The 22,615-nt window shown below is 42.1% G+C and overlaps 1 protein-coding gene across 3 annotated transcripts; it reads right to left on the bottom strand.

Annotated features, from left to right (window-relative positions):
• Positions 1–38: 38 nt before the first annotated feature.
• On the bottom strand, positions 39–15,913 carry LOC105011336 (cyclic nucleotide-gated channel cone photoreceptor subunit alpha). Of its 3 annotated transcripts, none has more exons than XM_010871289.5 (9): positions 15,658–15,913; positions 7,451–7,597; positions 6,579–6,695; positions 6,008–6,181; positions 5,337–5,396; positions 3,384–3,584; positions 3,016–3,117; positions 2,760–2,866; positions 39–2,524 (listed from the first exon to the last, which is right to left on the bottom strand). In XM_010871289.5, exons 2-9 carry the CDS (start codon positions 7,555–7,557, stop codon positions 1,134–1,136), a joined length of 2,259 nt encoding a protein of 752 aa, XP_010869591.4. In that variant the 5' UTR covers positions 7,558–7,597; positions 15,658–15,913; the 3' UTR covers positions 39–1,133. The 3 variants fall into 3 exon arrangements, with proteins under 3 accessions (XP_010869591.4, XP_010869592.4, XP_010869590.4); XM_010871290.5 differs by having other exon boundaries at positions 6,008–6,136; positions 7,451–7,609; XM_010871288.5 differs by having other exon boundaries at positions 7,451–7,609.
• Positions 15,914–22,615: the final 6,702 nt, after the last annotated feature.

Genomic DNA, 22,615 nt, shown 5'->3' on the forward strand with positions numbered 1-22,615 from the left:
AGCACATTCAGTAGAACAGACACAAGAAAAAAAAAGCCTTTTTAAATGTTTTAATTTTTTATTTCATTGGAACTGATTCCTTGCTATAACACAACATTGCACGTTATGTGCATTACAGATAATGGCAGACCCAATACAGTGTTTGGTTACAGCCTGGTCTTGTGTTCACTAATGTTTTGGTCAAGTGTAAATAACTTTCTTTTTAAAATTGGAGTCATCAACTGAGATAATAACAGGAGTTGGAAAATATACCATACATAATGTGGATACCATAGAAACAGAATCAATGAGCATATGTTTCAGACATGGAAGATTTATACACAGTACTGCATTGACAGATAATCAATAATATCAAACTACATTGTTCTCTGTTAAGCACTTCATTCAACTAGACGCATGAAATTTGAAAAAGATATCATACTTTTCCAAAACCTCTAAAAACGCTCTTATGAAAATGCCATGTACAAAGTGTTAGTCCCTCCATCAATTCAGTTATTTACCGAAAAGCCTTGAAGTGAATTGGAATTAAAATTTTGTGTACTTTCTGAACAGACCAGAATTAAAACAGAAGTCACCCTACTCTCTACCGCCCCATCTAGTGTCTCTGGCCTGGTTTCAGATCATTACACTGGAGATGCAGACCTGTAAGTAACCCTATAGTCACCACATGTAGAAAGACATGCACTGCAGAGACTGGATATGAACATTTTGACATTTGACACATATTCAGAGGTGCATTTTTACATGCAAAAAGTACATAAAGCATGGTTGACAATGTACATAGGTTGTATAAATAGGTACAAATACAAACAGTCAAAAAGTAGCAAATTACTGTTCTACGCATTAGTTTTTTTTTAGAAAACCATCATCTGTGCCAGCTGTAATCAGGTAAGCAGCCTTGTCCAAGCCAGAGCGACACAATGGGCAGGAGCCTGTCCCCTGTTTCAGTAGCACGAGGTGGCTTGAATTACGGGTACACCCCCTGGCCAGGACTCTGGTTCCAGTAATCGCAACGTTTCTGAGTAAAATTGATTGTGCCGGGTAATCTCATGCGGACAAAACAGTAACACGTCACATCGTTCAGGAGCTTTTCGAGGGTTATGAGGAACAGTTCTACTGAAACGTTGTTGTCACTACTGGGTCTTCTTATCGGCCACTACTTCAGATATGTCCTCCGGCTTGACAGTCTTGACCGTTTTCTCCATGCTGGTGATCCTCTGCTTGATTTTGTCCTGGCTGGATGTGAACTCGGCCATGATCTTGGCAAACCTGGTCATCATGATCTCCATGTTGCTCTCCAGTTTTTGGATTTTCTCCTCCAGGTCCTTGGGGTCGGCGCCTGCATTAGCGACGGCCTCGTCGATCATGTTGTCCTTCATCAGCGTGGCCTTTCCCTTCTCTTCCAGAATCTTCTTGGCTTCGGGGTACTCTGTGAGGGCCTCCATCAGGTCATCTTTTGACAGGGCGAAGAGGTCAGAGTAGCCCACGCTCCTGATGTTGGCTGTTCTCCGGTTGCCGGCCTTGGAGCCCTTGATGCCAAGGATACTAATATCTCCAAAGTATGCTCCGTCACTGAGCACACACCACTGGGTCACCCCATCTTCAGCCACTACGGCCAGCTTCCCTTCTTTGATGATGTACATCTCTCGCCCAATGTCTCCTTTCTTACAGATGTAATCGCCTGGAGAGAACACCTGAGCTTGCAGCTTCTGGACCAACTCAATAAGCAGGCCGGCCTCACATTCCTGGAAGATCTTTACCTTTTTCAGGGTGTCCAGGTGGACGTCAATGGCAATCTCAGCCTTCAGCTTGTCTGGAAGGTTTTTTAGCACCTCCTTCTCATCACATGTTTTCTTTTCCGTCCAGAGGTAGTCGAACCACTTGATCACTCTGGCCTCTAGTTCCTTGGAGACCTTACGGAACTGCATGTACTGCTTGATGGAGTCAATCTTGGCCTGGAAGTCTGCACGGTTTTTGTTCATGTTGGAGATCATGGCACCGACATTACCGACGATGGTGGCAAAAATCAGCACTCCAATGAGGAAGTCAGCAACTACAAAGATGTATTCAAAGTCTCTGACAGGGGGAGGGGTTTCTCCAATGGTGGTCAAGGTCAGAGTTGACCAATAGAGGCAGTAGATGTACTTCCTGGAGAGGCGTCCGTGTTCAGGGTGACTAATGTTGGGGTACACCCATGTGTCTGACCCAAAACCGATGACCTTAGAAAGGGCAAAGAAGATGCAAGCGTTCCAGTGAATAATGATCAGAATGTAAAGTACAAGGTTACTGATTCGAAAAACGTTTGGGAAGCTGGTCCTGGTTTCTGTGCGGTCAAAGAACTCAAAGAGGCGGTTCATCCTTGCAAGCCGGTTCAGGCGGAGCTCAGGGTTGTTGAAGCCCACTTTCAGAAACAGCAGGTCTGTGGGTAGTATTGAAATCATGTCCCATTTGAACTGTGACGTTGATCTGTATTTGTCTCTGAGCTTCTTTGCGTCTTTTACAAGTAGCCCCTGTTCCAAATAACCTGTTGAAATAATTAACAGAAATGAGGCAGAGGGAAATAAATAAAATAATCAAACATAACAATGAAATCTATTTTACTGCATGGAAGTATATACTACAACTCTTGCGTGACAAATCACAGATGATTATTCATGGCCTTCTTGGCATTGGTTTGAATCTCAGCCCCATCAATTACACTCTCAACAGTTTGCTGGTTGATTTCTGTTTATCTGACAGTAGAACTGCAAACACTTTACCTGTCCTAGATCTGACAAATGTGTCTGTGAGGTAGATTATGTCTGAAGAGTAGTCTAGGATAATCCACAAAGTCGTGAACGTGTCCTGGAGTTCATTAAAACATGCTCTGTGGGAATACAACCAATTAACATTCAACAACAAATTAAATACCCGTACAAAAATACAAAAATATACAGAAATACCATATATTATCTCTGTAAGGAGAACTATTGCACTGAGCTTTAGTAAATGATAACTAAATGAATGAGAACAGACCTGGTGATAATCAACAGCAGGTTGTAGAAACATGGTGCTGCAATGACAGTGAGCCATCTGTAATATTTATCCGCGGATGGATCCATGATCCAAATCTCCTTCCTGAAAAAATTTACTTCTGATTAATTTGCATGCATTCACTTTTAACATAAAATATTAAAAGGTGGTGAGTATTTAATTGTGATCAAGTGGCAAAAGTCAACTGGCTGTTACCTCATACATTGGTGTCTACAGTTCTTTACAGTTACATGTAAAATGGCCACCATGTTTGATGTTAATAGTGCTGAAATTCAGAATATGTTAATTGGAAAACTTTCTGTGTTATTCCTGACATCCCATTGGGTTACTGATGGATCAGTTATACTTACGGTGGCTCCTCCTTCTTCTTCTCGTCCTTCTTCTCCTCTTTCTTTTCCTCTTTCTTCTCCTCTTTTTTCTCTTCTTTTTTCTCGTCCTTTTTCTCATCGTCTTTCTTGTCCCCATCTTTCTTTTCATCTTTTTTTTCTTCCTCTTTCTTGTCCTCCTCCTTTTTCTCATCTTTCTTTATTTCGTCCTTATCATCTTTTTTGCTATGGATAATGGATGTTTATTTATTGGCAGTGTAATGACAGGCTATTGGCAGTACATTAGTGACTACTTGGACTATTTAGGGGCCACTGACACCATTGGTGGACTAATGGTGGACTATTGGTCGGTGGACTATTAGTGGACTATTGGTCGGTGGACTATTAGTGGACTATTGGTCGGTGGACTATTAGTGGACTATTGGTCGGTGGACTATTGGTGGACTAAAGGTTGGTGGACTATTAGTGGACTATTGGTGGACTAAAGGTTGGTGGACTATTACTGGACTACTAATGGACTAAATGGGAGCTGTCAAATTACAATAGGAGCCAAAATTTGGGCAAAAGCAACGGTGTAAGACTAACAAGATGTAAAAGTGATGTCCCAGCAAGTTTCAGAAAGGGACTGTATGTGGAAGTGAAAATGCTGGTTCTCTGATAGCCCAGCAGGTGGCAGCACCACTCCATGTTCATGTTCCCCATACAGTCCTCATTAACTTCACCTAGGTCAGCTACTTTCAGGAGGGTTGCTTAGAGACAATGTGTTTTCTTTATTCAGGCTATTATTCATTTAAACCTGCCATGGCAATGTTTACGTGTTGTCTATATTTACAGTACAGTAAGTACATGAAATTACACCTGTAAAGGGCCTCTCCCTGGAAGTATTTTTTCACACAGTGCCCAAGACCAGGCCAGACAGTATTTGTAATTTTTTTATAGTCCCTTAGAAGAGTCTGGGAGTAGTTACATCGTATACACTGCAATGTAGGTTTGATTGATTTGAGCCCTTGTTTTATTCTAAGCTTCGGCTTGCTAAGATACATTATAACAAGTGACTTAACCTAGATAATCAAGACTTTTAATATTAAATAAGGAAATGTTCACAGCTTCACTATACTATGCAAAAACCAATATGACCACAGAATTAGAATGCCAAAATACAATTATAATAAAATATTCTATTATAATATTCCTCTACTATTACAGTACTGCTATACCATTATAATACTATATTAATGTCACCCTTATAAGACTACTATACTATTAAAATATTACCTTGCTGTTATATTACTACTACTGTTCAAGAATGCTACTATACTATTCAAATAGTACTATACTATTATATTACCACAACTGTTTTATAATACTACTATACAATTCAAATAGTACTATGCTATTATATTAATACTACTGCTTCATTACGCTACTATGCTATTCAAATAGTACTATAGCTATATACGTGATCTGTAAAATGTCAGTGACATTTTAAGGTGCAGTGATGTTAAAGCAGATGTCTACAAAGGCAACAACTGACCTAGCAGAGGGTCAAACTGTCCATAATCACACATTCCTATCAACAATACTAGCATGCTGACAGAGAAAAACAGCAATTTCTCTGCAAATACAAACACCTAGGATTTTACACTGATCCAATCAAACTACCACAGATGCTACCATGGACAGAGGGTCTAATGGCATTAGTTAGGCAGGCTTGTATACTGTATACTAATATATACACATACTGTACGTACATACATATATATGCAGACACACACACACACACACACACACTGTACACATCTACATCAGATATTAATATGGATTCACAATATATTTCATGTCCCCACAACTACCAGTGTACTGTACCAAAATATTTTCATTGTAACATCCAGGGGTTTGTGTCCTCTTAACTACTGAAGGGGAACTACTTTGTCTATTCGCTGTAGAGAGCTGTGTGCTTTCTCGTAGTCCACTTACTCATCTGTATTGTTGCAGTTGTTCATATTGTACATAGCCAGCGGCCACTGGCTGACTTGGCTTGAGGAGAGAACAGGGACAGGTTTGTACAGGGTTAGTTGTCGTACTTACCACGCTATGACTCAAACAGAGACTAACTCTGATATAACGTCGCTGTTGCAGTAGAATTCTTTAAAGTTATTTTATGTCATTAAATCAAAAGGACAATGAAGTAATATTTCTTAGGTTGGTTTTAAGTTCGATGGGTTTGTCCCAATGACATGTCACATGAAGCTGGCAGCAGGAGTTAGGTTATCCAACAATTGGGATTGACTGATCCCGAAACCTGCCTTTACCTGCGGCCTGAGTAGGTAAAATTGTGAGGAGAACCATTTGCCTTACAATGGACACTTGGTTCTTCAGTTCAGTTGGAACAGTTCTTTGTGGAACGTTTTCCCTTAAAAAATAACCCTTTAGGATCCTTTTTTTAACAAGTATGCCATGTTTACAAGTAAAGTTGCATAAGTACGGATAACATTCTTTAAATTCTGAGTTTTGCCTTTGGTAGAAGGATCCCAGAATCAGGACAAAATAAGCAAGAAATCCAGGAATTCTCCAACCAAAATGTCTGGATAACCCAGGAATTTAGAAGAAATGTTATTCTTGTTAAGTGCTCTCCGGTACAGACTTACTTCTTCTTGCGCACTCTGTCAGGGTATCTCAGGGACGGTGCGGTGCTTTCTCTGCTGGAAGCCTCTTTGAGCTCAGGGCCCCTGAGGCGCTCCAGGAAGGAGTCAGGCCTCTCCACCTGGCGATGTGTCCTGTGAGACACCCAGGTCCGCAGCATGAACAGGAAGTGAGAAAGCCTACACAGTCAGCAGAGAGTAAAATACACTATAAAACTGCACTTCTGCTGGTTAAGCCCCAAATAGCATTCTATTCCCTTTTATGGAACTCTACTTCTGACCCATTGTACAGTAGTGAGCTACAAAGGGAATGGGGTGCCATTTTGAATGCAACCCCACTTCATGGGCAGACGGTGTAGTTATGTTGTGGCCAATTGGGAAGTGTTGCCTGATCATGGGAGCATGAATCAAGAGAGGATGCATCTCCGTGATCTGAGAATGACAACGGACAGTAAGACAATGGACGAGAATATGGACAATATGGAGTTGAGTTAAAGCGTCATTTTGAAATGGCATAAACATCTACATGATAAACATGACTGATACGGTGAGCTGGGGCTTCTGGGAGGTGGCGTACCTTGCCAGGACCCCTGACCCAGTTAAGGAATCTCTGGGGGACTCCGTGTGCCGGCTGGTTAAAGCTGAGACAGCCCCCAGCATCCCTGAAGAGGTGTCCTCACATTTCGAGAAGGCCCTGGAGAGAGAAGGACATAGGGAGGAGAGAGAGGAGAGAGGATAGATAGACACATAGCAGAGAGCAAAGAGAGAGAGGAGAAAGGAGAAAGCGGGTTGGAGTTTGTCAAGAGACAGTTAATCAACAGGATTGCTAAATGTACAGTACACTGGAGCAGCTATGTATGTTCCTAGCCTGAAGGTCTGTATGTTCCTAGCCTGAAGGCCTGTATGTTCCTGGCCTGAAGGCCTGTATGTTCCTAGCCTGAAGGTCTGTATGTTCCTAGCCTGAAGGCCTGTATGTTCCTAACCAGAAAGCCTGTATGTTCCTGGCCTGAAGGCCTGTATGTTCCTAGCCTGAAGGCCTGTATGTTCCTGGCCTGAAGGCCTGTATGTTCCTAGCCTGAAGGCCTGTATGTTCCTAGCCTGAAGACCTGTATGTTCCTGGCCTGAAGGCCTGTATGTTCCTAGCCTGAAGGCCTGTATGTTCCTGGCCTGAAGGCCTGTATGTTCCTAGCCTGAAGGCCTGTCTGTTTCTAGCCTGAAGGCTGGTCTGCTTGTGCTATCATGTCATGTCCTTGTCATAGATAGTATAACACACATGGAATAACAAGGAATAACAAGGCTTTCTCTGTACAGTATATATAAATAAATACCAAACAATGGGAAATGGAGCAGAGCATAAACAGATCTGGGTTGGTGTGTTCCTGACACAGCAACTTGAATTCATATCAAACATTAGGATTGGCCATCAGATATTCTTTGGTGAGCTCTGACCTGGATGTTCCGTTTTCCAGAGAGACCAGATCGTCATCTGGCGTTCGGAGAGACGGTCGTTGCCGCGCTGTAGCTGGGTAAGACTGCTCTGTGCAGATCTTTGCCATGATGACTCCTCAAGTTCTGTTGGCCAGGGGCCTCCAGCCTCTGAACAAAACACTAGAGGGTAGAGGTTAAGGGTTATTTATACAGTAAGTCACAGAGGGCAGCCATAACGGTTGCACAATATGTTTTTTCTGACAGCTTGGTGGGGGAATTTCCAGATTTTCCTTTTGTTTTCCATGCGAGCCTCCAGACATCTTTCAAACAGGACCTCTAGAAGACCCCGGACCGTATTCACAAAACATTTTATCTCACCACTAGGATTCCTAAACAGCACTAAAAACGTTCCTAGCTAAGAGGTTTCCTCTTAAAACCTATTCACAAAGCTGCTAAGACCAACTTTACTGAGGAATGGGGAGAGGTTTTAAGCTAAGAGAAAGGGCGGGGTTGACCCCGTTGCTATGGATGATGTTGTGTTCCACGAACAAGCCTGCTTACTATGCCCACAGTGAATGTCTGATGAGGGGGTCTCTGTCAGTGAAGTTATCATAGCAATACTGTAGAACGAAGTGTCATGTTGCCATAATGAAATAAAGATATTAAAATAAAAAAGTAGGGTGTCACTGATTAAACATGAAACCAAGAATGATATAATGACTACTCAACAGCAGCCTCTTACTTGTCTGGCAGCTCGTAAGGAAATGCGCATTCATCTTTAGATGGTGCAATAATTGATGTTATTATGTGTGCCATCTATATCACCAACTACACCAAGTGGTCCAGCTATGGCCATGAAGTCGGCTTTGTTTCTTTATAGTTGGCGAATTACGAAATCAAATGATTTCTAGGACAATATGGGGTCTGGAGAGGACATTTAATGTTTGATGTAATATTCAACTGCATTGGTGCATTTTCCCTGTGGCCAAGTAGTACATGTAGTGTATGTTGTCACAACCTTGATGTCCGGTGTTATTGGGTTGTTTCTGTTGGTTGGTGAAGTGACTACATCCCTGAATAGCTCTACTGTGATCATAATACCATCGCGATTGAGCCGATACCATCAAGTGTTTCTCAAATGTTGACCTGATTACGAGGCAGACTGCCAGCAGCAAACTTTAGGATTGCCCACTCTGACAGGCTGTTCATGTCTGCCCCACTCTGACTGGCTGTTCTTGTCTGCCCACTCTGACAGGCTGTTCATGTCTGCCCCACTCTGAGAGGCTGTTCTTGTCTACCCCACTCTGACAGGCTGGTTCTAATCTACCCCACTCTGACAGGCAGTTCATGTCTGCCCCCACTCTGACAGGCTGGTTCTTATCTAACCCCACTCTGAGAGGCTGTTCTTGTCTGCCCACTCTGACAGGCTGTTCTTGTCTGCCCCAGTCTGACAGGCTGTTCTTGTTCTGCCCCACTCTGACAGGCTGTTCTTGTCCTGCCCAGTCTGACAGGCTGTTCTTGTCTGCCCCACTCTGACAGGCTGTTCTTGTCTGCCCCACTCTGACAGGCTGTTCTTGTCTGCCCCACTCTGAGAGGCGAAGTACAAACCCGATTCCAAAAAAGTTGGGACACTGTACAATTGTGAATAAAAACAGAATGCAATGATGTGGAAGTTTAAAATTTCAATATTTTATTCAGAATACAACATAGCTGACATATCAAATGATCAAATTGAGGAAATGTATCACTTTAAGGGAAAAATAAGTTGATTTTAAATTTAACGGCATCAACACATCTCAAAAAAGTTGGGACATGAGGCCATGTTTACACTGTGTGGCATACCCTCTTCTTTTTATAACAGACTGCAAACGTCTGGGGACTGAGGAGACAAGTTGCTCAAGTTTATGAATGGGAATGTTGTCCCATTCTTGTCTAATACAGGCTTCTAGTTGCTCAACTGTCTTAGGTCTTCTTTGTCGCACCTTCCTCTTTATGATGCGCCAAATGTTTTCTATGGGTGAAAGATCTGGACTGCAGGCTGGCCATTTCAGTACCCGGATCCTTCTTCTATGCAACCATGACATTGTAATTGATGCAGTGTGTGGTCTGGCATTGTCATGTTGGAAAATGCAAGGTCTTCCCTGAAAGAGACGACGTCTGGATGGGAGCATACGTTGTTCTAGAACTTGGATATAACTATCAGCATTGATGGTGCCTTTCCAGATGTGTAGGCTGCCCATGCCACACGCACTCATGCAACCCCATACCATCAGAGATGCAGGCTTCTGAACTGAGCGCTGATAACAACTTGGGTTGTCCTTCTCCTCTTTAGTCCGGATGACATGGCGCCCCAGTTTTCCAAAATTAACTTCAAATTTTAATTTGTCTGACCACAGAACACTTTTCCACTTCGCCACAGTCCATTTTAAATGATCCTTGGCCCAGAGCTCTTCTTTTTTGACCTATAGAGTTTTAGCCGGCAACGGCGAATGGCACGGTGGATTGTGTTCACCAACAATGTTTTCTGGAAGTATTCCTGAGCCCATGTTGTGATTTCCATTACAGTATCATTCCTGTATGTGATGCTGTGCCGTCTCAGGGCCCGAAGATCATGGGCATCCAGTATGGTTTTCCGACCTTGACCCTTACACACAGAGATTGTTCCTGATTCTCTGAATCTTTGGATGATATTATGCACTGTAGATGATGATAACTTCAAACTCTTTGCAATTTGTCTCTGAGAAACTCCTTTCTGATATTGCTCCACTATTTTTCGCAGCAGCATTGGGGAAATTGGTGATCCTCTGCCCATCTTGACTTCTGAGAGACACTGCCACTCTGAGAGGCTCTTTTTATACCCAATCATGTTGCCAATTGACATAATAAGTTGCAAATTGGTCCTCCAGCTGTTCCTTATCTGTACATTTAACTTTTCCGGCCTCTTATTCTTAACTGTCCCAACTTCTTTGGAATGTGAAGCTCTCATGAAATCCAAAATGAGCCAATATTTGGTATGACATTACAAAATGTCTCACTTTCAACATTCGATATGTTATCTATATTCTATTGTGAATTAAATATAAGTTTATGAGATTTGTAAATTATTCCATTCCTTTTTTACTCACAATTTGTACAGTGTCCCAACCTTTTTGGAATGGGGTTTGTAGTATTGATGCTTGAGGAAGGGTGGTCCCCTGTTTCACGAAGCCCAGTGTTGGTCGGTGGGAGAGAGGATGCAGACGTACTCACTGACATCTACATCCAGTTAATCTGGAATGTGATGACTTTATCTTGATTCAGTCACATGATAGTCTGTACACAGTATTCTGTGGTGCACAGAACTCCTCATATTAGACTCTGGACATTATTATGTGAGGCCATCAACTCTATATTTTCTGGACAGTTTGTTGTGGTTGCCAGAACTCCTCATGTTAGTCTCTGGACATTATGTTGTGGTTGCCAGAACTCCTCATGTTAGTCCAAAGGAATGTTTATGATGGCCATTTGGCATGGGGGTTACTGTCTTGGAAACCTGATCTTTGCTAGGTAGACACACCCTTCAATGTATATATCAGCTGGTAACCAACATTACAGTGAGAAGAGATTGAGTGAGATGAGATTGAGGTTGTGTAAGGAAGACCAGGTCCGTAACCTCATGAACAAGACTTTCAAATGCTGCAATAAATAATATAATTCTCTCTCCCTTGACAAACGGGTATACTAATTATTACAACCACTATACGAAACGGCCGATTTCTAACACAAGGCAAACGATCTGAGAGTGTAGCGGGACTTGATGAGGCTCCTAAAAATACTTCCTGATTACGTCTTAAACACTAAACAGGATCATTTGCCGGCACGGTGCCTGCCCAGCTAGCCTTAAAAATAGATTCTCTAACTGTAGGCTCCCACACGTCCATGTGTTCTATCAGTCTACAGGTCACCTGCATATTATCCTCAATCACTCCATCCACAGTCCAACAATCTTCAACCCTGTGGATTTCAATTACAACCTTGTTCTTGGAGAAAAAAAAAAAGAAATAACCTGGTTGCATAAATGTGCACACCCTTAAACTAATCATTTGTTCACCACCTTTTGATTTTATTACAGCATTCAGTCTTTTTGGGTAGGAGTCTATTAGCATGTCACATCTTGACTTGGTAATATTTGCCCACTCTTCTATGCAAAAGCGCTCCAAATCTGTCAGATTGCGAGGACATCTCTTGTGCACAGCCCTCTTCAGATCACCCCACAGATGTTCAATTGGATTCAGGTCTGGGCTCTGGCTGGGCCATTCCAAAACGTTAATCTTCTTCTGGTGAAGCCATGCTTTTGTGGATTTGGATGTGTGCTTTGGGTCGTTGTTGTGCTGAAAGGTGAACTTCCTCTTCATCGTCAGCTTTCTAATGGATTATTGTGCCAAAATTGCCTGGTATTTGGAACTGTTCATAATTCCCTCCACCCTGACTAAGTCCCTGGTTCCAGCTGAATAAAAACAGCCCCAAAGCATGATGCTGCCACCACCATGCTTCACTGTGTGTATGATGTTCTTTGGGTGATGTGCAGTGTTGTTTTTGCGCCAAACATACCTTTTGGAATTATGGCCAAAAAGTTCAACCTTGGTTTCATCAGACTATAACACATTTTCCCACGTGCTTTTGGGAGACTTGATGTTTGTTTTTGCAAACTTCAGCCAAGCTTGGATGTTTTTCTTTGTAAGAAAAGGCTTCCGTCTTGCCATCCTACCCTATAGCCCATTCATACGAAGAATACGGGACATTGTAGTAAACATGTAGCTCACAGCCAGTACTTGCCATAAATTCCTGCATTTCCTTTAATGTTGCTGTAGGCCTCTTGGAAGCCTCCCTGACCAGTCCCTGACGTCTTTTCATACATTTTGGAGGGATGTCCAGTTCTTGGTAATGTCTCTATTGTGCCATATTTTCTCCACTTGATGTGTTCCATGGTATATCTAATGCTTTGGAAATTATTTCTCCTGATTGATATCTTTCAACAATGAGATCCCTCTGATGCTTTAGAAGCTCTCTGCGGACCATTGCTTTTGCTCTGAGATGCAACTAAGAAAATATCAGTAAGATCCTACAGCTGAACTTTATTTGTGATTAATCAGAGTCACTTTAAATGATGGCAGGTGTGTAATGACTTCTATTTAACATGAGTTTGAATGTGATTGGTTAATTCTGAACACAGCCACATCCACAGTTATAAGAGGGTGTGCACACTTATGCAACCAGGTTATTGTGAGGTTTTTATTTTATATTTTCCCCCCTCAAAGATTCAGTTTATTTTTCATTTGAACTGTTCACATTATAGGTCACATTAAAAGTAGAATAATTTTGACATGATTTATCTTTGCTTCATTCTTTTAAATCACAAAAACATGTCATTTTAACAGGGGTGTGTAGACTTTTTATATCCACTGTAACTCCAACCATGTTCCTGAATACCTACCCTCATGTAGGTTTCAACTCCAACCATGTTCCTGGAGAGCAGGCAACTCCATTTTTACGTATCAACCAGAGTAAGATGGTCATTTTGTATGATGTAAACACAGTTGAAAAACCTTTTATAGTTTTATCCTTTTAGTTTTTATAAACCCAGATGTAGATGGTGGTCAAAATCTTTCAAAAGGTTAAGATAAAACTTTTGTTTCCTCCACAATATATAAAGTTCTTCACCTCAAAGGACATAGACTATGACTGGTAGAAACACAGTATCTCAATATCTCATTTACACCACATATTTAAAACAGTCAGGCTATAGGTATTCTACCATCTGTAAGGTCTTGTGTTTTCTCATGTCTACAAGCCACTTCATTAGAATAGACAAGCATTCTTTTCCCCATTATTTTAACAGGTAGGTATGACTTAGAACACCTTCTAATTTTCTTCAACAACCAGGAAGCCAATAGGGTTAACTGCCTTGCTCAGGGAATGACAGGTTTGCCAGCTCAGGGATTTGATCTATCAAACCTTCAGTTGGCTGAGGTACACTTTCAGATATTTATAAACATCCCTGTAGCTTACTAAATACATATTTATTGAGCCTACTGAAGGTAATATTTATTTAGCCTACGTTTTTTTTTTTTAAACACACCAACCCATTTTCTCCCTTTTACTAATATTCTCCCTTTTAACTAAAATCCCATTTTAACAAAAACTGACAGGAAATGTTTAACCAAATCATGGCAGGTTTAGAATAACCAGGCTATCTGCAATTACTGTGGCTAGGAATATTGCAGATCACTAAAGCCCTCAGTTTACAGAAAACTATAGGCTTGATTCTGTCAATAGCGCTAACAGTGACATTAAAAAAATGGTCTGACATTGGCTCAGACTACATTCATGGTAAACGCTACTCAGTCAGAAACAACTTTTGAATTGTAAGTGCTGATCTTTGCAATACAACCCACTCTGTGTGTTCAAATGGCTCTTTTTGGACCATCAGAAGTACACAACACAGGCCATAAGGGGCATTTTGAACACATCACATGTAAAAGACATGCAGAGCAGGAGAAGAAAGTTAAAAAAGGTCTATACAGTCTTGTTTTCTTTTTCATTTTTTCTAATAAATCTGTATATATATATATAAGATATATATATATTATCCAGTAAAGTCTAAACATTTAGATCCTTATCTTGTGGGCGTTGGGAAAGATGATATGTACACACAGCGACTTTGCTGGATGATAGGATAGTTTAGAGCCCACCCACTTTCCCAGGTGAACAGTCATTGGCCTGTTTTAATCACAAAAAGAGAATTCTAATGTTAACCATTTTAACCCTGTTATTGTGGAAACCCAATAAAGGGAAATCTGTATTTTGACTGCATCGGTCCTTTAATAGAGCCTTTTTCATGTTTGTAATTTTTTTTAAATTCTATCATAATGAAAGATTTTGCAGTGTCAGATGTTGGCCCATGTGACCATAGACCACACTGTCTAAAACCATGTTTATTGTGGTATCAGGAAAGAGTTAGTGTAATCAGGTCAGTCCTTTCCAAAATGCTGACTAGCATCAACACTGGTTTCATTATACTGTAAATTAAATGCATAAGGTATTATAATATATAACGACTGAAAGATATGGTATTATAACTGGATTATTCTATTATTATTACCAGTTGAAAGTTTCTAATAAAATTTTTTTTTTCCAGGTAAGTCCCACTGAGAATAAAAGTGTTTTTCCAGAGACACCTGGCCCAAAATAACAGTGCTAAACAGTTAATAAAAAGAGAAAAAAAACATAAGTAATGTCGTGGAAATCACTAAATGGGAAAGTAATTACAAGGATACCATTAATGAACATGCAATGCCATGCCTAAATTAAAAAGCAAAACATTTATATATTGTTTGACCTCAGACTGCACTCAGTTTCCTCTATGTCTGGGGGTTTCTACTGTCATTTACAAAATTTTAATTAATACACTGATTAAGAACGTTTTTAATGTTTTTGGTGTCATTTTCAAGAAATAATCTTTCTTAACGAAAATGATTCAAAAAATCTAAGGAAGCATAACTACAGTATTCACACATGGTTACTATATAGACTAAGTTGATTTAATGTTTAATTTTTTTTGTGAGATCAACATATCTGGTACATGTTTATCAGGGTTGAAGTCAGTTCCATTTAAACTCCAGTAGCCTACATTAATAAAGTAAACAAAACTCAAATTCTCAATTATTCGTCACAACATTCCTTCTTTTTTGGCAGGCGGGTTACGTTAGTATAGGCTTCACCTTGAATAGATTGGAATGTAAATGGAATTGAGCACCTTTAAAAAAAAAAATCGATTTACAATAGTGTCTGCGGCTGATCTGATGTGTGATGTGGAGTCAGACACCGCTGGTGTTAACACGTGTACCTGCGGATTAAGGGTTAGCCGTGTAATACCGTCTCGTTAACTCCTGCTCAAGCAAATCACCGTTAGGTACATTTTGGACTTGCAAATCAATATGTTCCGTGTTAAAAACATTTGCATCTTCGAGCAGCTTGGAGATTATAGTCCATGAGGTATCCCTATGATATTCAATTAACGGTGTGTTGTTTGATACATGCTGCTGAATCCTGTGAATTATGATCTGGCACTCTCTTAAAACACTAACTACGTAAACGTTCGAGAGACACGAACACATCTACAGTTACACACTTACAACAGCATTTAAACTAGTCCGTGCCGTCCGCTAAAGCAACAGTTGGGTACCCACCTGAATGTATCCTAGTCCCGGGCTCACGCACTACAGAGCGAGTCGACAGCACTAGTGGGACTAATTCTTCTAAAACTGACATTGGATAATTCCATTTTTAGAAAAATAATCATACGTCGTTTGGCCTTTCGTTTCCTTGTTCTTTAACGAAAAAAAATCATAATCCAGTTGTAAACCATATGATACAGAATTTAACAATTGACTTTGAAACCCCTTTGGATGGTGTATTCAGCACCATACACAGTGCGCGCTAATAGCGGCTCATGGAGCGCGCGGCCTGTAAGGGGGCGGAGCCTAATGGCCCTCTAGCTCATGAATATGAAATAGAGCAAGAATCTGGCATTTTCTATCAAGGATGCTCTCCTCTTTATATTTCCTTTTGAAGTCATGAACGTTTTACATTGTATTTCTTATTTTATTTTCCAGGCAGTATAAATTGACAACAAAAACAATGCACACAGCTCAATGTATTTTCATATCATTACATGCACACAATGTAATACAGACAAATATTGTCCCTAAAGGATACTGTAACTTAGTCTTTCATTACATTTTGAGATATCTCAACACAAGCAACACCTTTTATTTTTTTTAAATCAATAAAAGTAAATTTATTTTAAAAAGGAATGTGGTCCATTTTATTTTCTATTGTTCATGTTTTATGAATGTACCCAACCCTAAAGCTGGCATTTGATACACCATTCCTGACCATTACTCTTTTGGATGTTGTACTCACAATATAAATGTTCATGAAACCTTATCAATGTTAACTGACTAAGTACATCAAGGGAAACTAAACTGTATATAGATGCAGTTTAATTGCAGTCCTAAACTATTGGCTCAAACCAAAATAACTGCTATTAGAGCAGAGGGGAAGCTTGTCTAATTCCTCTACAACTTCACCCCTGTCTCGTTCTAAAACCTCCAACTTCCCTTTTTCTTCCCCTTCCTTCGTCTCATTCACCCAATTCTTCTCTACCCCCTCACTGCCCCCTCCTGAGTGTGCCCACACCCGGCCTCTGTCACACCTCCTCGCCACTTCCTGGGGTTCATGTGCCGCGCTTTGTTGGATTGGCCGTCTCTGAGCCCTGCCAGAAGTACAAATAAAACAACACAGGTCACAGCCACTCTGTCAGCTCCTGATCACTGCCTTAAGACAGGGTTACACTTAGTGCCGAAACACCTACAAAGGACCCTGGAGGAGGAGTCTGTAAAGGGCTCATGCAGGCTGAATGCATACACCTACACAAATAGAAGTACTGGTGTATACTTAAAAGGGTACAAATGTTTGTCGCTGGGGGGGGGGGGGGGGGGGGGAGGTGGGGGACTGTGTACCCTTTAGTGTTCTTTCTTTTGTTTTAATTCACTTTGTAACCATTTCTGTCCCCATAAAGACCAAAATTGTACCTTTGTGGGAAAATTCTTCAAAAGTGTACCTATAAGTACATTACTGTTGTTGTTTCGTATTTACATTTTTGAGTGTGTATATGACAAATGTTACATTCTACCGCTGCCGTTCACACGGGGCACAGACGAGCGTCTCAACTGTGTGCATGTAGCTTGCTGTGTTCAGTTGGTCAACACCTCACAAAGAGGGCCGGTAAGAATACAGTTGATCTCTAGCTCTACTCTGAGCCAGGACAGACTGACATTCAGCTTCCGTGTATATTGGAGCGCAACACGTGCTGCTCTGTTCCTGGGCCAGCTGCAGCTTACCCATGTCTCGTTTTCTGCACCTGACCAGAACTGGGCAGTTGTCCGGCGGCGACAGAAACAAGTAGCTTCACCCCTCTGAAATAGCAGCAGGACACTCAGTGCTTGTATCGGTCTTTTGCATATTAAAATTATTAATATTAAAAATGTAAACGGTTTTCTGGAAATGTAATGCTTCCCATTGCAGTAGTACAGGCGTACCAGAGACAGCGACTCAGACAGCCGGACCCCACCTGACCACATCTGTCTACATAGTAAACCAGACGGTCAGGAGCCAGGCTCTTACAGTCCCAGGGACCCTTACAGTCCCAGGGACCCTGTGTCATCAACAACACGCCAGTGGCGCATCACAACATAAGAGAAAAGTGTCTAAGCAGCCTGGAGATTGAGCTGTTTTGGTAATCCCAGATTAGGCCTGAGCTCCCGCTGAGCCTCCTAATGCCGCTGTTTGGACCGGGCCACTTAGCAGGAGGTGCTTCGCTGAGCTAGCGTCATTGAGATGGAGGAGAGCACACTGTCACTTCTCCTGCATGCAGTCCTACATGATATAATAATAACACCATCCAAATTGTCCAAGTTCTTATATGACATGAATTTAACTTAAGTTAATTTAAACTTTGGTGTTACCGCCATAATTTGGTGATTTTATGGATTTGCCAGTCATAATTATACGATTGTAATATAGATAGTATGATATAGGTAGCCCGAAGTTATTAGACCTCTTAACCCTTGACCCTTAACCCCTGACCATCTGCTAGCCGACTTGTCATCTCATCCACTTCTCCTTATGTTGTCAGGGAGAGTGGTAACCCTTTATCCCAGAATGCATTGCTTCCCTTATCTGCTTTATCCCCTCCAAGCATCAGCCAGGCAGCCATTAGATGGCTGGTAATCTGAAGACAGATGGAAGCGGCTACCTGCAGAAGCTGCCTAGACCAGGAGGGAAAGGGTGGGCAGCATCTAGCCTGGACCCAGACCTGTTTGTGCAGTCTCTGGGTGTAACAATGTCCATGGCGGTCCCTGAACTGGGAGTAGTCTTGACGCGGCTACACGGAAACCACCGATAACACCCTAGCGCTGCTTCCTTCCGCACCTGTGCTCCAAACTGGGTTCAAACCACTGACCCCTCTTCACTACGCAGGCGCTCATTGGGAATGCATGTTGCAGGTGATTCGTTATGTTGCATTCAATATAAATGAGACATCACTATGCAAACTAGGATAATGTGACAAGCAGGCCTGAACGGGACTATGAACCTGGAGTTAAGGATAGCTAGGTCCTCAAAGGACTTATGATAAATGTAATAAGTCGTAGAGAATAAAATGTTCAAGTCTAATTGGTGCTAAAGTGTCTTCGGAAAGAATTCAGGCCCCTTCGTTTTCCTCAAATGTCTTTGTGTCAAAGACATAATTTATGAGAACATTTAATTTATTCACACAGTACCCCATAATGGAAAAGCAAAAATATGTTTGTTTACATTCGTGCCAATTCATTGAATATCGAAGTATTCAGACCCTTCGCCATTCCAATCAAATGTGTTCTGTGTCCTTTGATGATCCTTGAGATTCTCTGGAACTTGATTTAGACCCCTACAGGGTCCTAGTCACTGAAAACAGCATATTATCCTGCAGGGTCCTAGTCACTGAAAACAGCATATTATCCTGCAGGGTCCTAGTCACTGAAAACAGCACATTATCCTGCAGGGTCCTAGTCACTGAAAACAGCACATTATCCTGCAGGGTCCTAGTCACTGAAAACAGCACATTATCCTGCAGGGTCCTAGTCACTGAAAACAGCATATTATCCTGCAGGGTCCTAGTCACTGAAAACAGCATATTATCCTGCAGGGTCCTAGTCACTGAAAACAGCATATTATCCTGCAGGGTCCTAGTCACTGAAAACAGCATATTATCCTGCAGGGTCCTAGTCACTGAAAACAGCATATTATCCTGCAGGGTCCTAGTCACTGAAAACAGCATATTATCCTGCAGGGTCCTAGTCACTGAAAACAGCATATTATCCTGCAGGGTCCTAGTCACTGAAAACAGCATATTATCCTGCAGGGTCCTAGTCACTGAAAACAGCATATTATCCTGCAGGGTCCTAGTCACTGAAAACAGCATATTATCCTGCAGGGTCCTAGTCACTGAAAACAGCATATTATCCTGCAGGGTCCTAGTCACTGAAAATAGCATATTATCCTACAGGGTCCTAGTCACTGAGAACACAAATTGTGTTGTCAGGGCGGAGACTAATGAACCCAGTGGCCACTCTAACAGAGTTTAACTGTCAAGATCGGAGAGTCTGCCAGAAGGACAAATATCTCTGCAGCACAACATCAACCAGGCCTTCATGGTAAAGCTTCTAGAATGAAACCACTCATGGGACATATGTCTAGACACACACGGAACACAGTTCACAGCTACACTGTGAGTTAATGATCCACTGATTGGGAAGAAATGTCAACAGGGTTAGGTAGAGGGAGGAGATGTCAACAGGGTTAGGTAGAGGGAGATGTCAACAGGGTTAGGTAGAGGGAGGAGATGTCAACAGGGTTAGGTAGAGGGAGATGTCAACAGGGTTAGGTAGAGGGAGGAGATGTCAACAGGGTTAGGTAGAGGGAGGAGATGTCAGCAGGGTTAGGTAGAGGGAGGAGATGTCAACAGGGTTAGGTAGAGGGAGGAGATGTCAGCAGGGTTAGGTAGAGGGAGATGTCAACAGGGTTAGGTAGAGGGAGGAGATGTCAACAGGGTTAGGTAGAGGGAGGAGATGTCAGCATGGTTAGATAGAGGGAGGAGATGTCAACAGGGTTAGGTAGAGGGAGGAGATGTCAACAGGGTTAGGTAGAGGGAGGAGATGTCAACAGGGTTAGGTAGATGCAGCACATTTGGCACCATGTCTGTCATTCTCTCTGGGGGCAGGGGTTATATTGCCTCTGAGGATTATTATAGGATAAAAGGAGGTTGGAAGGAATAGCATAACCTGTTGGGATGCATTAGGTTTACGTCCTGCACCCACTCTTTGTCCCAGATGATGCCCACCTCTTTCATGATCTTCTGTGAATTAAAAAAACATCTGTCTTTTCATTGGACGCCTGTCTTCTCCTAGAGCGCAGAGCCCTGGTATCTGCAGACAACACACTATATTTCAATATAGCCACTGACACAATACAATTGGGTCCCGAGTGCCAGTCTGTCTATGCTCCTTGTCACTCATTGTCATGAAAAATGTATTTGGCAAAACAATGACATCAATGGAATTGGCAGGAGAACAAAGAGATCAGGGGTCAGGCCGACACAATGGATTCTAGTCATGATAATTCCACATCCTGCCCTGTCCGGTCCATTCTGGAACACTTGCACCAACATAACCAGCGGACCATATGAAAATGAAACGAAACTTTAATAAGAATGAAAAAGTCTCCCTGCAATCGTTCAGAACTCGGCTGAAGACATGGTGTCTCACAGCGAACACATAAAAGCACGACTCTAATCGTATGAACCCATTAACACAAAGCCCTTACCGAGTCTCACTAGAGTTACACAGAGGGATGAGACAGTCAGAAGTGGGCCTGAGTGTGTCCTCTAGAACCACAGCGGCAGATAGACGCCCGGGTTTGCCTGCGTTCTCTGGCAGCAGTGCGGACCCTCTTGTCCTGATTAGTTCTACTGCTCATCAGCTCCACTGCGTGCCGAAAGGCTCCAATTCCCTACACGGTCCACTACCAGAGAGCCCAGCATGGTCAACTGTGGTGCGCTACACATGAAAAAGGGTGCCATTTGGGCCCCAACCCACCTGCGGCACCTCGTCATGGCTGTGTTTGAGGACGGGGGACCGGTTTATCGGTGGCCTCCATGCAACAAGGGGTTGTCATGACAACCCGAGGGACGCAGCAAGGTCAATGTAGTAGATCACCTGACATCCCACGGCGTGCACTAGAGCAAAATCTCCTAGCTGAGAAGGGGGTGGGGGGGCTGAATGGTGGGGGAGTTTCGATACTGTTTCTGACGGGAGTTTTTGGCACCATTAGCGATAAGACGGAGTACAAAAAGCTTGGAATAGCTGAATGCGACAGAACAATCAGGGAAAGGAAAAAGGAGTTCATAGACCGCTGGCGTAGACCACCATCCCTCTCCTCCCATCCGCACGCTTCCTCACTGTCCCTACAGAGACGTTAACACTGAGTAACAACCTCATTTTGTACGAGAGACGCTTCCTCACTGTCCCTACAGAGACGTTACCACTGAGTAACAACCTCATTTTGTATGAGAAACGCTTCCTCACTGTCCCTACAGAGACGTAAACACTGAGTAACAACCTCATTTTGTATGAGAGACACTTCCTCACTGTCCCTACAGAGACGTTAACACTGAGTAACAACCTCATTTTGTATGAGAGACACTTCCTCACTGTCCCTACAGAGACGTTAACACTGAGTAACAACCTCATTTTGTATGAGAGTCACTTCCTCACTGTCCCTACAGAGACGTTAACACTAACAACCTCATTTTGTATGAGAGACACTTCCTCACTGTCCCTACAGAAACGTTAACACTGAGTAACAACCTCATTTTGTATATACAGACACTTCCTCACTGTCCCAAGAGAGACGTTAACACTAATAACCTCATTTTGTATGAGAGACACTTCCTCACTGTCCCTACAGAGACGTTAACACTGAGTAACAACCTCATTTTGTATATACAGACACTTCCTCACTGTCCCTACAGAGTCGTTAACACTGAGTAACAACCTCATTTTGTATGAGAGACACTTCCTCACTATCTCTACAGAGACACATTATAGAGATGCTATCACTGAGGGACAACCTCATGCACACAGCATTCATGCCTAGGGGTTAGGGGTGAGGTTGGGGTGAGGTTTGGGATGGGAAGGGTTGAAGGTTAGGAGGGTTTAGGATTAGAGTGTGGTCAAGGTTGTTTTGTGAATTTCCGGGTAGGGTTAAGGGCGATGTTAGCGTGAGTCAAGTCTCACAATGAGTGAGAAGAATATTTCTCTAATACATTTATTTTCCTTTGAACATTTTGACCCTAACTAAAGGTTTGGCTTTCTTTCACATGTTGTGCAATATGGAGGAGATATTAGAAACCCATTAACATGAAGCCCAAATTTAAAACCTGCGACTGACATTTATAAAATAAACATTTTGAAAATGGTTCATTATCCTGCAGGGTTTTAATAGAACCTGACATTGTGACACTGGACCTATCCGTTCCTGATCTAC

Source organism: Esox lucius, chromosome 8 (genome assembly GCF_011004845.1).
Source record: "Esox lucius isolate fEsoLuc1 chromosome 8, fEsoLuc1.pri, whole genome shotgun sequence".
NCBI classification, from domain to species: Eukaryota; Metazoa; Chordata; class Actinopteri; order Esociformes; family Esocidae; genus Esox; species Esox lucius.

Excerpts from the sequence above, each read along its gene's own strand:
- LOC105011336 (XM_010871289.5), bottom strand. The coding sequence starts at position 7,557 with ATGGCAAAGATCTGCACAGAGCAGTCTTACCCAGCTACAGCGCGGCAA. Across the intron at positions 5,397-6,007 it reads GACAGAGTGCGCAAGAAGAA|CCAAGTCAGCCAGTGGCCGC; the intron begins GTAAGTCTGTAC and ends TCTCTCCTCAAG. Across the intron at positions 3,585-5,336 it reads AACTGCAACAATACAGATGA|CAAAAAAGATGATAAGGACG; the intron begins GTAAGTGGACTA and ends CATTATCCATAG.